Source organism: Electrophorus electricus, chromosome 16 (genome assembly GCF_041902795.1).
Source record: "Electrophorus electricus isolate QZ-2024a chromosome 16, ASM4190279v1, whole genome shotgun sequence".
NCBI lineage: Eukaryota > Metazoa > Chordata > Actinopteri > Gymnotiformes > Gymnotidae > Electrophorus > Electrophorus electricus.
The window spans coordinates 22509003-22525000 of record NC_137512.1 but is presented as its reverse complement, the minus strand read 5'-3'; the positions used below and the strand labels follow the sequence as shown (position 1 = coordinate 22525000).

Here is a 15998-nt window from a genome sequence, read left to right as displayed (position 1 = left end):
CCCCTCTGTGTTGGTAGAGTACTGCTGGACACTGAAGAGGGATGTTTCCAAGGTTAAATATTCACAAAATCTACACACCTGTACAAGGCTGTACATATTTTTGGGTAATTCCTTATTCACAAACAAGGCTGTTATATGTACTTAACATGCCTGAAAAACAGATTTGAATTCAGTGTAGAATTACGAGGACTCATATATATATATAATAACACACCCAGTGTTATTCAAATGAGTAACTCTTTTTAACAGATATTTTCTTACTTTCACTGAAGTAATAATTTAAGTAACTTTTACTTCTACTTGAGTAATTATTATTTTAAAGTAATAGCACTTTGACTTGAATACAATTTTTGGCTACTCTACCCACCTCCGCCAATGGTAATTTCACACAAAGAACACATGTGAACTGCAGAAGCTGTCAGTTCCAGGAAAATCACACATCAGTGCATCTCACCTAAAGTCCTGGCACACCCCTACACCACAACATTTCCGTTCTTTGACACACCCGATTCAGTTGTTTATCAGATTGTCAATATCAGCATATCACGCAAGAGAACAGCAGAAACCCCAAACTCCAGTGAGGGTGGCCCCTTTGTGACATCAGTGCATGACTCCGCAGGTGGGAGGGGCTGAAACACCTGCAGTGCAAATGCACCAGACAGCTGGCAACCAACAACTCAAGCATGTCAGAGATATGTGCTGTGAGCAGAGCCCACCCAGGAAGACAGCACAGGACAGCTGCTCTGCGCAGAGTTGTTTACAGTTCTACGCTGCAGATGGCCAGGCTTCAGGCAAATTTACTCTCATTTATTTCTCATATCGAGTTGTGTGTGCATCAAAGCCTTTATTTTATTGCAGAGCAATACATGAATATTATTTAGAAAATAAATCCAAGATTTGATTTCTAGTTTATGAGCCAAGTCGCTATATGTAATGATGAAAAAAAAACTGTAATGAATGTATAAATATATCTCAAAATTCTCCTAGCTCAGTACATTTTCCACACACACACACACACACACACACACACACACACACACACACACATTCTTCCAACCAGACAGCTACACAAATACCCCTTTCACTGTCAACATCTGGCACAGAGGACTGACTTTCAAATATCTTTAAACCACACATCAGAAAAGCAGCGCACCACAGACGTGGCGTTTCATAGAGCAGGTGGAGAATGTGGCTCGTCACTTGGGAGCAAACAGCCGTGTGGAAAAAGGTCACCGAGGTGGATGCTGGCGGTGCGTGGTCCGGACAGCCTAACTGCTCAGGGAAGGGACTGAGCCGAGCCATCCGGGAGCGCGTTACGGACACAGAGGCAGGGGCTTAACGCAAGCAGACGCAATATCTTCAACATGTGAAAAGTTTACATTCGCTCAGCAGGCGATGCTAACCGGGCACTTCCGGTGACCTTTTAACATGAAAAGACAGATGTCAGATACAGGCTGCATGCTGTTTTGTTGAGCATGTCATGCTTAAAACTATATTGTTCTTCAAAATGCTTTTTCTTGTGGTTTCTAATAGTTCAAAGAATTTGTTCTAATAAAACAAAAGAATTCTGACCGTTCCCACGGGACGTAAATATCTTTTATAAAAGGTATTCAAAAGAGAGAGAGAGCGCGAAGGAACTAAATGGAAATTGGAATGTTTAGAGATCACCGAAACACAACGCTTCATCCACGCGACAGCTGGCTCTTGGCGCACATGGCCAGGATACTGTGAGCAGTACCAGGTGCTGCTCTGTCATTACACAGTCCCAACACCCCTCTACTACATCAGCTGTTTAGCCCCAGCATTAGGTGACTGGAATGACGTAAAACTTTAACATAAGTCCGTAACAAATCACAGGCGAATTCTAGAACAAATTCTAGAATCTCATGCTAAAAAGGGGGTTAAACGGCATTTGCCCCCATGACTTCACTGTACCAAACTGAGAGGCCAAGTGTGTTTACGAACAGACACTTGGGTTTGATCAGAACTGGTTCCAGCCTACATCGAAGACTGGACAACAGAAAGCTTTTAAATCTTAGCACCGTGTCTCCCAGCCCAGGTGACTACACAGCCGCAGAGCTTTTTAGGACATCGTCCGGGATGCTGGGCTCAGGTCATACGCATGAGCTGCTGCTATAAATACAAGACGCCTTCGGCTGCTTTCAACAGGCAAGAGAGGTGAGGGCCCTGCGGTCTGCCGTGAGCCACACACGCGTTTGACAGCGCACCAATTTCATTCAAACTTTATTAAGGCTCCCTAAGGGCTTTCGGCCCATTCTGTTCCCAGCAGTCACACTCTACTAGTGTGACTGCACTCTAATAGTTTTCCATTACACTTATGCAGCACTGATAAAAAATAAAGGCTTTAACCTGCTCAAAGGCCAGTAACAACGCCCAGCGTGGATGAGTACTGATGAACACGGGGTGCTAGCATTAAAGGGTGTGAAGATGATGTCTACAAGAAGCGCTAAAAGAGCCTATGGACACAGCTGGACCAAGCTGGAATGTTCTCTCCCCTTCCCCCTAAACCGGCCCACATGCTCCTCCTTACCGACGTATCGCTCCACGTCCTTGACAGAGAAGTGGGACGGGGGCAGGCGGAGGCCGAGACCCTCCGCGTGGGCCACGCCGATGGGGTAACGGAAGCCGTGGCGCTCCAGGTAGCGCTGCGTGACCTGGCTCCCCTGCATCCACAGCAGGATCTCCTCCGCACTGCCGAGTGGGAGCACCCGTGCAAGGACGGACGGACAGACACACACACACACACACACACACACACGACATATAAAACATGTCAGAACATGCTATATTATGGGAAGGATTCATTTCTAACAGGTACTTCCAACAGTCAGCTGTACATAATGATGCTTTCTTTTAATGGTCTCGTAACGGCACGTAACGAAAATCATTACGATAGCTAGAATGTTTTGCTTGGCTCTTTAAACTCATTAATGTGTTACCATCAAACTCTGGGAGCTTCAAGGCACCCATCACAGGATTCACCCCAGGCTGGCTCTGGCTTCCTGAGACATGCTAAGAGGTGTGTGTGTGTGTGTGTGTGGGGGGTCCACACACCTGGCAAAGGCCTTGTCCTGCAGCTCCCGCACGAAGACGCGCGTTCCCGCCTGCACTGGCCTGCCACCATCGTCCGCCTCTGTGTAGTCGTGCCTGTGCCAGTTGTTCCTCTTCTTCACTGTGAATTCAGACAAAGGCCCTTCAGCTCTGCTGGAGGGCCGAACCTCTCCCACTTCACCTGACTCTTCTGGTGCAGGACCTGCCCCGTTAGGTTTCGGTGGGTAAGGGAGGCCGGTGGATGCCAGTCATAGATGTCAGTGGTCAGGGCGCCACGGGTGTTTGCTGTTTGCGTTACGATGGGACTGGTTTAGCGGAGGGGTTCAAAGGGGTCATAAACCATCGTTTCCTTCCAGCCCAACGAGGGTTGTTTTTAATCTCCGCCCAAACATTATATTGTTTTAATTAGCCTAATACGGCCCTGCCTCTCAGGGGGAGGGCAAGTCCAGGTGCGTAAATCAAATGGAGTAAATCAATAAAGCTTTGTGCAAGAGGAGAAGAGAAGAGACTTACTCAAGGAGGGTCCATGCGCCACTTCACAGTTGGGACAGTGATAGACATCAATGTCCACAGCGTGGTGCTCCTCAACCTGAACACAGCTGGAACAACATTTGATCGGTTTAGAAGCACTGCCATTTCCAGAGGCATCCAGATAGTTCCAGGTGGTCATATCGCGCATGTCCAACATGTCACTCATGAAGAAAGTAAGTATACTTAAGTAAAGCACAGTAAGCAAAGTGCTGTACAGAGTAGTTGGCAAGAAGCTACATATATAATAACAAAAACACAAATCACGCAATTCACATTCATCAAGATGCAACTGTATAAAAATGTGTTTTAGGTCTTAGGCACTAAAATGTGACTTTTAGTCTTTTAGTCAGACTAGTAGCTACAGTCTAGACGAACTGCAAATAAGCTAAGAAAGACATACAAGATGAAATAAAAGCATGAATGACTAAAGTCCAAGTCTGGAAAAGAAAAAGCTGTCCTATGCTGTAAAATGCTGATTTGTTCATTAAATCTGAGCAAAGCTGCATAAATCTGCAGAAAAATAACGTACTCTTAAAAGATTTGTCTCAACGGTTTGGAAAGTGCTAACGAAGGGGGTTATTAAGACTTCAAAGACATGAATTCTGACTGAAGGAGGTTAGTAATACTTCAAAGACATTAAATACTTTTAATAAATGAAAAAAAGCAATTATGTTATGAACCGACACCAACAGGAACTAAGTGACCATATTTCCTCTTATTGGGACCTAAAAAAAAGTGTCTGGGATTTGGTTGTCCTTTTGTTTTGCTTTCCACGGTCACATACACCGTGCAGCTGTTTTTGCATAACTCCAACTGCTATACAGGCCCCGCCTTCCCACACCCCACAATTGGTAGATCCTGGACATGACAGTGCCACTGGTCAGACTGCTACTCAGGATGTGTGTGTAGTTGCTTCACAGCAGCAATTGGCCAGAGAGGACACTTGGAAGTTTTTCTTCTATATAAATCTTTTGTATGGTGCCATCACAAAACCTAAAAATGCCCAAACACAGAGCTCAGAATGACAAAATAATTTGACATAAATCCTTACGCTCACACCTTTAGTCTTATGAGCCTAATAAAACAGAAATTAAAACAAATCTGACAGAATTGTAGATGTGAACTAACCAGAGTTTGTGTATTAGACTAGAACTGTATGATTCCAGATCTGTATTAGACTAGATTCCCTGCACATCTGCTTTGAATAAGGAATAAGATAAGATGCCTGGCCATACAGACAATCGCTATTGGTCCTGTAAGTCTAGTAAATACATTTGTTAAAGGTGGTTACATACATGTGGCCCTGTCCCACCTTCTTTTTTGAATATACAGTAACCCTAAATAACCTGGCACACCATTGTTAGCAAATTAAGAAAAATCCTTGAAAGCATATTTCTAAAGGCATCTCGGGTATTGGTACCTACAGACCTGGTGAGCACACATGTGCCATTCCAGGGACATTAAATACCAGCCCATAGCTGCAGCCTTCATGTTTCACAGTCCAGGTGTGAGACGCAGAGGGCTGTTTGGAAGCAGGCTCTCACGACCTGTGAGTGACCCCAGGCAGGGTCAGCTTCGGTTCCGCTTACAGGCATACAGGCATGCAGGCCTGCGTTGGTCGAGCCTCCAGATGTAGGGTTATATCTGGGTTTGCTCCAGGGCACAGAAACAGAGCGGGTGGGGGTGGTGTAGGACATGTGACGCAAGTTGGCTTGTAAATATTGGTGTCCTGGAAGTGGCAGAGGTGTCCACATCAAAGCTTTGTCCCAGCCCTCCCACCAGGCAGAGCAGGGTGGGATTGTGTGTGTGTGTGTTGGGATGGTTAAAGAAAGGGGGATGGTAGAGCACATGATGTGTCCAGGGAGTGAAAAAATCTGCAGAGTCCTCTAAAGCGAGCTCGGCTCAACTGTGAAACGTTAAAACGTTAAAACGAGGACACGCAGCACATCTTGGACGAACACCTTTCCTTTCCTTTCCCTCGTCTGCTAGCTGCAAATTCTTAGGAACAGTCTCTCCCTCCCACCCTCTCTCTGAGCTTGCCAAGTGAATTAACAATAAGTGCCCTCATTGTGACGGGCAAAAAACCCCCAAAAAACAGAGGAAGTGAGTCACAGTGATGCTTATATCACGCTGCCAGTGCTCTGGACTGAGGACAGATCTGACTGTGCATAGCGGCGGCGCCCGGCTGGGAGAACGTGGGTGGCCGGAAAACGTTGGCTCACGTGCCGAATGCTCACGCGGAGTGTGAGAAAATAAATCAGCATGGGTAACATCCAGTGCGCAAAGGGCGCGCAAGCAAGTCTGGCAGGGCGCAAGGCTCCGACAGCCCTGCCGCACAGCACGTCAGAATGAGGAGACAGAACTTATATCTCAGCACCGTGTCTCACAGCTCAGGTGACGGAGCAGCCGCGGGCTTTTCGGCACATCGGGCTCAGGTTGTACGCGCGAGCCGCCGGGGCGGCTGCCACTACAAATACACTCCGTCAGGCAGAATGACGCAACACACTTGGAAAGTGTGTCAGCGAAGCACAATGGAAGAGGTGCAGGCTCACCAGGAGACAGAGAGGCAGCCAAATCACAGAGTAGCACCAGAAAAGTATGCGCCAACAAGCCAGAGCTGCGTCCGGGTGTGCGCCAGGTACCTTTGGCGCAGTTACATGTATGCTGCCATTCTACACCCCAAAAAAATAAAAAAAAAATAAAAATAAACCCCCCCCCAAAAAAACAACAGGGACAGCCCTCGTGACAATTGTAACGATCTAGCCTTCGATCAGGAGATGCCTGACTACAAAACAGAGCAACGCAGAAAGCATATGATTAGTTTGCTAAATTCCTTTATTGTTGATCCTTTAGCAAATGTTGCACTGGGATTGCATGTGAAGTAGTAGATATTTACAGTCATGGTTATTGAAGCACTGGGAATCAGAAGGTGGATGCTTTAGCGACCATATATATAATAAAATCTTATATATAAAAATTATATCATAAATATTATTATTATTATTATTATTATTATTATTATTATTATTATATATAAAATCTTATAAATAAATAAATAAATAAATAAATAAATAAATAATATGCACACACACTTGAAGTGGTGCTTAGTTGTGAGAATGTAAGCTGTTCTCAGGAATTTAGCCGCAATGACAGTGACGACGACAACCACAACAAAAACACAGCAAACAAGTCTGATTTCGGGCTTGTGTCTCTTTAAAGAGCTTTAAGAGTTTTGAGAACACAGTGGAGTGTGTTCATGCTAGGAGGAAGCATCATTTCAGCCTTCCAAAAGACAACAGATTTGGAGCCCTCCACATGTAAACAACGATTAGCCAATGAACTAAAAAGCAACTCTGGAGAGACAGCAGAATCCTGCCCTGCTGCCCAAGTTTTCCTCCCAATCCCTGCTGCCTTTTCATCCTCTGATCCACTGTCCCTTTTCTGCAGTGTCTGTCGTCGGTCAGAGTATTGGAGGGGAGCTTGTTTGATGGACTCTGTGAAGGACTGAGTCTGGGCAGAACAATGAAAGGATACGTCTATCTCCCTTACCGCCGCTCTGCCGGATAAGAGCGTGATGGTCAGCAAATTTCTGATGGTGGACACAGAGAATTCAAGTGGCAGGGTTCCCCGCAGGTCAGTGAAGTGGACAAACCTTCCTCGGGCAGGACAAACTTTGTGTCGTTCTCAAAAGTGCTCTCCTGAGGCTGTCTGCCCCCAGGACTGCTCCTGAAGGGCTATAACTCAAGCAGTAAAAGCACTTCAAGCAACTGCTCTCCTATAGATCTATTCAACAGTTCACCTAGATCGAGAGGAGAAGAAATGTGTCTCCATAGTTACAGCAGGCGTAGAGGCAGAATTCTCAGCGCGTCGGCTATAGCTCTCTCCCCACACCCATACATTAAGCTAGGCACTCTCGTACCCACATAGGTTTGTGTGTAGTTAAAATACCATAGCAGGCAAAAAACACACTCAACTTGACATGGCCTGTGTTTAACCCTAAACAAGCTAAGATGGGCTTGCTACATATGCTGCGAATTCCTGACTGTCTATGAGACGTTCCTTCACCATCACCACACACACACACACACACACCCGAATCACAGGGACCAAGGTCAGCTCTGGAGCTCGACTCAAACAAACAGGAGCGTTGTTTGAGCAGAAGGTGTAAGGTTTCTGTTGTCTTGCAAGAAGCTGTGAAATCCGAGTAAGAAGGCCAAACGGAACCTGACAATGACCTCAGAGGCGCATCCATCAGCAGTCTTACCAGAAAAGTAGGCCAGACGTGCACCCGGATACCATGCATTTTGATGTATGGGCTGCCACTATGGGCTAAATACAGCTTTGTTGAGGGAAGCCGTGGAGGAAGCAGCGCACAAAGAGTGCTCACTCAGCAGACAGCGGGCTAGCAGGAAGACTGGCGTGATAAATAAAGGCAGGTGAAGATGAACGGAGGCTTTCCACCCATCCTCCACCTCTGGTGGCCGAGGATGTTCGAGTTGTTCGGGGTAATGAGCACAGGAAGCACTGCAGAGGAAATAGGCTGCAGCGAGTGAGGGACCATCACCCCGTCTGTGGTTGGCAGCTTCCTACAGCGGCCACCATGCTGTGCTCACGTGGCCTCTGTGGGCAGGCCATATATCCAGCCCACACACTGCCCCAGGCCATGCTGTCTCGTGCAGCGCAAAAGGTACACAGCGGTCACATCTACTCTGGGGCCTTCAGCTTTGAGACATAAGTTGCTGTCATCATTTAAAATCAGACGTGCCCTTGATTGCAGGAAACTTAACTTAGGCTTTACCTTTCATACTCCCAGATCAGCCATGTAAACTAAGAAAGGCTTCTTCTGGATAAAAAGTAGAGCATTTGATATGCTGCATTTGTAATGCTTCATTGTTATTACGCTAAATCCAGACAGACATGAGCCCAAGCATCCGCCGGAAGTCAATAGCTGATGATTTAAGCCAAACATCATTTCCAATGGGTATACCTTGTATAACTACAGTGTACAGTACATCATACATCATACAGTTGGAATGCAAGATCAAGTGCTGTCTCCATCACGTACTGCAGACGCAAGCTAGAAGTTCAGTCGGTCACTTGCTTTTTGCGAGGGAAGGAATAGGCTGTACCAGCCCTATAGGTGCACTGTGTATACCACCTTACAGGCCGGTGTCATGCCCGGGAGAGCTGAACATGTGCTGCTATAGCTTTTAAACATGAGAGGAACAGAGCACATCTTCTGGAGCTCTAGGCAGAAAGGTAAATGTACTACACTGGACCTGGAACTGGAACCTGAAACTGTTTTGTTAGTAATTTCCTATTTGCATGAGCCACTAACTGTATGGTATTCCATTTACTTCCAAGTGAAGAAAGAGGCTCTTAAATGAAGGCCTGTTTGTGACCACATTGTACAGTACAGTGGTTTAAGGAACCATGCAGGAAAGCTGCTCACTGAATCAAGGAATTACATGTTTCTATTCTATGCAGAGTTGCACACCACATAAAAATGTTCAGAAAAATCTAATTTCATATTCAGTCAGAAAGAAGTGGGCCATATTTGCCAGTGGACGAAACCATGCAAATATTTGGGTAGAAATACAGAGACCATCCATCTCCCTTCTGACTTCTCATCATTGAGAGACATTGACGGATGGGGCTTTGAACTTGCCCATGGCTAACGGAGCCTCCATCAATCTTTCTTTTCTTTTCCATCCACACACACACACACACACACACACACACACACACACACACACACACACACACACACACACAGCATACATTATACAACAGACATGTGGTACACCTTGACAATGTATCAAACTTGGACTGTGAATAGTAGTATATTAAAGAATATACTATTCCAAAGGAAGAAAAACCAAAAAATATCCCAGTGAACGTGATAAAGACAATCTTGATAAAGACTTAATCTAATTCTCTCACTCATACACACACAGTTGCCATTAGGCCAATATTAGGCAACACATCCATGGCAGGTGTGAATAGTACAGTGGGTTATTATCTGTACTCACTCCCACACTCTTACTCCCTCCGGAGTGGGTCTGAACACAGGCCAGCCCCATCCTACCAGTGACATGCAGCAATTCTGTACATTAAAACAAGCTGGAAAGAAAGGAACTGACGAACGACACAAACCTGAACAGTGAGAACTAAGTCATAGACCATATATCGGGAGTAAAGGTATCGCGCAAACAACACAGACTGTCAGAATAAGGTTTCTTATTCTTGTAATGTTACACAAAAACTTGTAAACGGCACGTCAAGTAGACGCGAAGCCCTTTAAGAGGCGGGGCTTCATCAGCCACTGGGCGGCTCCCACCACGTGCCTATATTTGCAAAAAGGGGTATTTAAATGTACGACCCCCGCTGCCAATCAAAATACCAAACACTCGGGGCAAAAGCTCCATTATTTCACGAAAGAGACGGCCTTCTTGATATTAAAGACAAGTAAACGTCAGGAAATTTAATAAAAGGTGGATATTGTGCAAGATGCGTACTAAAAGATGTCATGCGGAGAAAAGGAGAAACTCGATTCGTGAAATAAAGCGCTGGTCTTTGTTTAGTATCCTCTCCTCACTTCTCGCCCAAATTAGCTGGTCCTTTCTTTGACCGCTTTGCTCCCGCAATGATATCAATATACACGTAAGGCTACGTTCATATAATATATCAGTATATCATATTTATAAATTAGCGAAGAGCAGAATTAGCAATCAAGGACGACCTTGCTATTTATTTGTACCAGATTAAAAATTAAGAACCGCACAGTTTTACCAAGAACATGCAATTCACTATGCTCGAAAGTCACCTGCAACACCAATAACTTTATCGCCCTTCAGTGTTTTTGGCAGCGACACCAAGACAAAGCTAATATCCAAGATTCCATAATTGGTATACACATTTAAAAAAAATAAAGTTTCATGACAGAAATATCATAGCTGTTATCTACTAAACATATACCAGATATACTACCGCCTCTGCCGATATAAATGCACCGCTGGTATAACTTCCCAAATCCATCACCTCCTGTTAAGTTCTTAATGGAAAAACTTTACAAGAACTCGGAGTCAGTCAATGGCCACTGGTGGTACGTTTAATGTAAAATTACACGTGTTTTAATTGACGTTGGTTATCTACAACACAAACTACACGTGAAATTTGGATGGATGTTTTTAAGGTACAACGCTAGCAACTGGGTTATGTTAGCAAGTTAGCTAGGAATGCAAGGCGAGTGCCCGTTTTGCCTAGTCTGTCTGGTTCTTTTAAAGACCCAGAAAAAACTACCAGGCGTAAATATGTCAAAGTAACAAACAAAACATCGGACAAACAACCGCAGCTACGTAATGCCAGCTAGCTTTTAAAGAGTGGACGTACCAAGAGCCGTTTAGTCAGTACGGATCATAACAACGATGCCCATGAAATCGTCTCAGCTGGAACGAGCAAGCTGCGCTCCGTGCACACAGGCTAAGTGCAATGGTTTAACGAGCACATGAAGCGAGCATAATGGGGGTTTTTCTCCCCATTTTGCCCGATGTGTCACTCGAAAACAGGTTATTCCCTTACCTGCCATGAAACCAATCCTTACAAATATCGCATTCTATCATAAACCGGCTCACATCGTATGGCTGCCGGCAGACGCAATACAGCGGAGCCGTCGCCATCTTCGGACTGTCCCCCAAACAACGCAGCACGGCTCGGATTAAAGTTGGGCGGGGGGTGGGGGGGGGGGGGGTGGCGGGGGGAGGCGTTTATTTACGCGGAAACAGCCGAGGAGTAAAACCCGATCACACACGAAGAGAGCGTGGCGAAAACACTTGCTCTGACGTCATAGTCCACGGAACAGCCAACCGCGAAGCGTTCCAAATGACGTAAAGCATTATGCGTTAACGTGCAGTCTGGGCAATCCAAACGGAATACCGAAGCTGTTCATGTTCCCAATAATAATAATAATAATAATAATAATAATAATAATAATAATAATATACGCATGACATCCATCCAAAATAACGTCTTTTACATAGTAGCGTTTGCAGTGCAGCAGTGCAGCCCAAAGGGCAACTTCGGAGAGCCGCTGCTACAACTGGAGAATAACAACTTTATAGCTTCTGACTTGAGAATTCTAGTGGAGTTTTGATCAGTGAAACTTTTTCGATTGGTCAGGCCGATCAATTATAATTGTCTCAGATATATATTACTCATCCATAGATTAATCGTGTCAACTCGTTCATAATAATTACCAGCAACGCGTTGCGCAGCGAGTTGTGATGAACATTTCACAGTCATTAGCGTCCTAATTGTCCTGCAGTAGCCTACTCCACAACGTTCCAAGGAAGGACGCGCCACCTAGTGTAAAGTTGTTATATAGCAGTGAAAAAGAGTCATCACAAGGAACGGGGAATGGGGCGTCGCCTTGTCCTCTTCGGAGCCAATCGGAATTCTGTTTCATACTTTGTAAACAACACGGTTGCACGTTGTCTGCAAACTACTACGGGTAGTTGTCGCGGGCCAGGCGCCGCCAAGCCACTTCGCTCTGGTAAGGGCCATGCTGCTTAATCATGACTCGGTCTATAGTTGCTAAGTGCCAACGGTGACATTTGCATTGCTCTTGTTTTGGTGAAATCTAGTGCTACTACGGAGTTGGCAGACATCCGGGACGTTTGTGAGTGAAACGTAACAAAGCCAAGTGTACATCTGGCACAAAAAAACATCATGTTTTGTTCTTGATTGGTTGTTAATGTTTGCAATATTCGTAGATATTCAACGCAATTTGAACCCTAATGTGTATATTGTGAGCATTTTAATGATCATTTTAAAAGTATTCGGGTATAAGGTATTGCGCAATTGTGTGGTGTTAATGATGTGAGGGGCGAAGGGATGTTACTGTAAGTTAACTGCAACAGTAGTATTAGTACAACTTAGTTTTAAAATGTTTCAAATCGCAGCGCTTTCTTGATTTTGTATCATCCATCCATCCATCCATCCGTCCGTTCATCCATCCATTTATTTATCTATTTATTTATTTATGGACGCTTCATACGTCTTGCGGGGGTGTGAAACTTGCCTAACCGTGAAACTAGCTTAGTAGTTGTGAGTTGTTTTCCAAGAAGTAGTTAGCTAGCTGGGTAGTAAACAACTGTGAAACTGTTCATTTGATGTCTAATTTAAAACGGTCACTAGTTAACAGTTATCAGTGGATGCTGCTGTTGAAGACAGTTTCATGCTGGGATTTATTTTTTTATTGTTATCTACTGTGCATACTGCCTCATAGTTATAAGCATAAATGTTAGATTAGTCAGAATGTTTTTCTAGTCTTAGGTTGATCAGATATAAAGATGATCAATGATGGCAAGTTGTGCTGGCAGTTTGGTTTGCACTGAATGGTGAAAGGTCTTTGTGAAAAGTCTTTTCAAGATATTGTGCTGTGTGCTTTCCATATATACATGTACACAGAACTCCAAAATGTGACAATACCAACAGGCATCTTTTAAAACAAGAATTAAATTATGACCATCATAGAATCAGAATGAAAACATGATTCACAGGACAACTGTTATATAGTGTCAGGGTGTATTTATTGTATAGGAAGTTAACAGCCAAAAGTGGCATATCAAACTGTACTGGAGAGTAAACATTTTCGCTTCCCTGACCTATCCATATAAATGTGTTTGTCTTCAACATAGTTCTGTGTTTCTGTACTTGCTGAAAAATGCAACAATTTTTACCAAATGTGACTACATGTTATAAAATGTATGTATAATATTATACAACAGTTTTATTTTTTACCCAAAGTGACTACATGGTATAAAATATATAAATATATAACATGCGTAACTAAAGTGCACTTCAGTATGGTTTCTAGAATCTGTTTCTTGTTTTTTTTGGTAATGGAAGGGGGCAGGTGTTTGTCTGAAACACTGTACAGTATCGCAGGATGCGCGTAGAGCGTCACTGCTTAGCTGGAGCTCTCTTATGAGGAGGAGGAGCAGAGTCTGGTTTGTGTGGGGGAGTTGAAACTTCCTGCAAGTAGCATTCGGTTTGTCAAATCCCCTCTCTGTCGAGCAGCAAAAAAAAAAAGAAAGGCTGATCATGTCATATTACCGTTATGGTTGAGTTATCTCTGACATGCTCTGTCACCTGCTGTGGTTTTCAGGAGACCTCTTGCTTCGCAGAAATGACGTCTTTGGCTTTTTGATCAAGACGTTTAAACAGCTGAACAGAAGCAGAAAAGGAAATATTATTGGGAAAATAATATTATTGGGAAAAACAAACATCATGCAGTTTCAAAGTACATTAAATAAGCAGCAACATACCAGCCCAAATACCAAACCGTCATGCTATAATTCTGGCACAAAAAATATTATGCAGTATCATCACAACTCCCATCTATGTTTTGTAATTAAAGTTTTTTTTATGACTAATAAACTAGAGAAAAGCATTTGAAAGCAACTGAAAGGAATCCTGATACTCGTTGCTGTAGTAAGAAATTATTTTCCAAAAGCGTAAGCCTTGGAATAACTTTGAGGGTACCGTCTTTGTTTCTTTGTTGCTGCGACGGAAGTGGCTGGGCTCATCAGCAGCAGCTGGTGGGGGGGCAGTGGTTAACAAACTCATCTGGGCCACATGAACACCATCATTTCCTGTCTTAAATGTAAATAAAGAGGTCTGAGCCGAGCCACTGAGGGGAAAGCAAGTTTGAAACAGCTAATGTCAAAGCTGCTTTTTATATCAGTATATAATATCAGAAATATCAGTATACAACCACAGTGTCTTTTGAAATGACAGAATATTGCGTTTCAATTCAAAACATTTTTTTTATCTATATACAATATAAAATTTTGCATTTAGCTGATGCTTTTATCCAAAGAGACTTATTATGAGTGAGTACAACTTGAGCAATTGAGGGTTAAGGGTCTTGCTCAGGGGCCCCACAGTGGCAACTTGGCAGTGGTGGGGCTTGAATCAGCAAACATCCGATTACAAGTCAAGTACCTTAACCACTGAGTGCTCTCTAGCTAGATCAGTGGTTAAGATACTATATATAAATAATCTTATTGAAATATTGACATTAGCTTTATGTGTGTGTCGGCGTTTCATCATTTATTGGTTTATTTATGGAAGTTACAAGCTAACATCCGTGTGTTTAATGTAACACTTATGCTACAGTGCAGCGGGCTCTGTAACAGCGACTAAGGACCGGCTCCCTTTTGTCCAGAGACTCGTTTTTCTGCTGATACCACTATGACTGTTTGGTCCATTCTGAAGTAAGCAGAACTGTCACACAGAACAGCAAATCACAAAAGCAATTTTATTTAAAATTTGGATACGGGTTTGGATCACCACAAACATTTGGGCTTTAGGCGCACATTAAAATATCTTTGTAATGGTCAGCGGTAAGGAGGTGGACGCACATGCGGAGAAAACGAAACTATGGCATGGAACTAAAATACACATGAAAACGGGAAAACAGAACACGGAAGCTGGGAGGGACTAATCATGACATGTACCCCAGCCCAAAGTGTGCAACTCCAGGGCACACAAACGAGAACCACCAAAACCAAAAACAGGACTAGAGCGAGACCAACAGGAACAGGACCCAGGATCAGGAACAGGAGTTGAAGATGGGGCACAACAGAACAGGACAAACCAGGGCAACCAGAGCAGACAGAACAGGACAAGAACCAGGAGCCAAAACAGAAGGAGCAACAGGAGTGGACACGGAAGCGGGAGCAGAACCAACAACAAACTGCCTGAAGATGAGAAAAGTGCCAGGAGGGAGGATGAGGATTACAAAAACGCAAAACGGACCAGCCCAGGAACAAAAGGGAGACAAACGAACAGGCACAGGGACAGAAAACGGGAGCAAAGAAAACCAGGCAACGGAGAAGGTAAAAACAGGGCAGCAGGAGCAGGCAACAACGGAGACAAGACACAGGCCGAGGTGAGACGGGCAGGGAACGTGAAGCCTGTGAATAAGGAGGCAGGTCTGCAGACTTGTAGGAGACCGGCAAAATGGCAGTGGCAGTCTGTTGGGGCACATGAGAGCTTAGAGGAGCAACCACCGGGACTGATCTAGCACGAGGCACAGGGGCTTGTGGGGTGGCTTCCTCCACTCCAGGAACAGGCGGGTCTGGGGGCGTGGCTGTGGTGGGTCTGAGAGGTCCGTAGGCTTGGCTACAGGAACAGACCTGGTAACAGGATGGGCGGCATCCCTCACGCCAGGAACAGAAACAGACTGGGTGGCTTGCAGGGTAGCCACAGGCACTGGTGGGGTGACCCTGGAGGAACACACAGATATAGAACCTTCTCGGCAGTTCTCAAGGCGCATACGAACTACGGAAAGCTCGCATTTGCGCTCGAGTGCCCACCGAGTGACGTCA

At 44.5% G+C, this 15998-nt stretch overlaps 2 protein-coding genes across 5 annotated transcripts in view; one reads left to right on the top strand and one right to left on the bottom strand.

Moving 5' to 3' along the window:
- Positions 1-11925, bottom strand: part of kdm7ab (lysine (K)-specific demethylase 7Ab) — a 25284-nt gene extending 13359 nt beyond the window's left edge. For 2 of the 4 annotated variants that reach the window (XM_081699010.1, XM_035532315.2), the window contains exons 1-4: positions 11185-11299; positions 3586-3671; positions 3076-3193; positions 2552-2712 (exon numbers count right to left, since the gene is read on the bottom strand). In XM_081699010.1, coding sequence (XP_081555136.1) covers positions 2552-2712; positions 3076-3193; positions 3586-3671; positions 11185-11282 — 463 coding nt within the window. In that variant the 5' untranslated portion in view covers positions 11283-11299. Of the gene's footprint in view, positions 1-2551; positions 2713-3075; positions 3194-3585; positions 3672-10995; positions 11163-11184; positions 11300-11858 lie in introns of those variants that run through there. The other 2 variants (XM_081699011.1, XM_081699012.1) reach the window with 2 other exon arrangements.
- Positions 11926-12101: 176 nt separating this feature from the next.
- Positions 12102-15998, top strand: part of ccnd2a (cyclin D2, a) — a 138033-nt gene continuing 134136 nt past the window's right edge. Inside the window, exon 1 of the mRNA XM_081699514.1 lies at positions 12102-12154. The gene's annotated coding sequence lies outside the window, so the exon portion shown is untranslated. The remainder of the gene's footprint in view (positions 12155-15998) is intronic.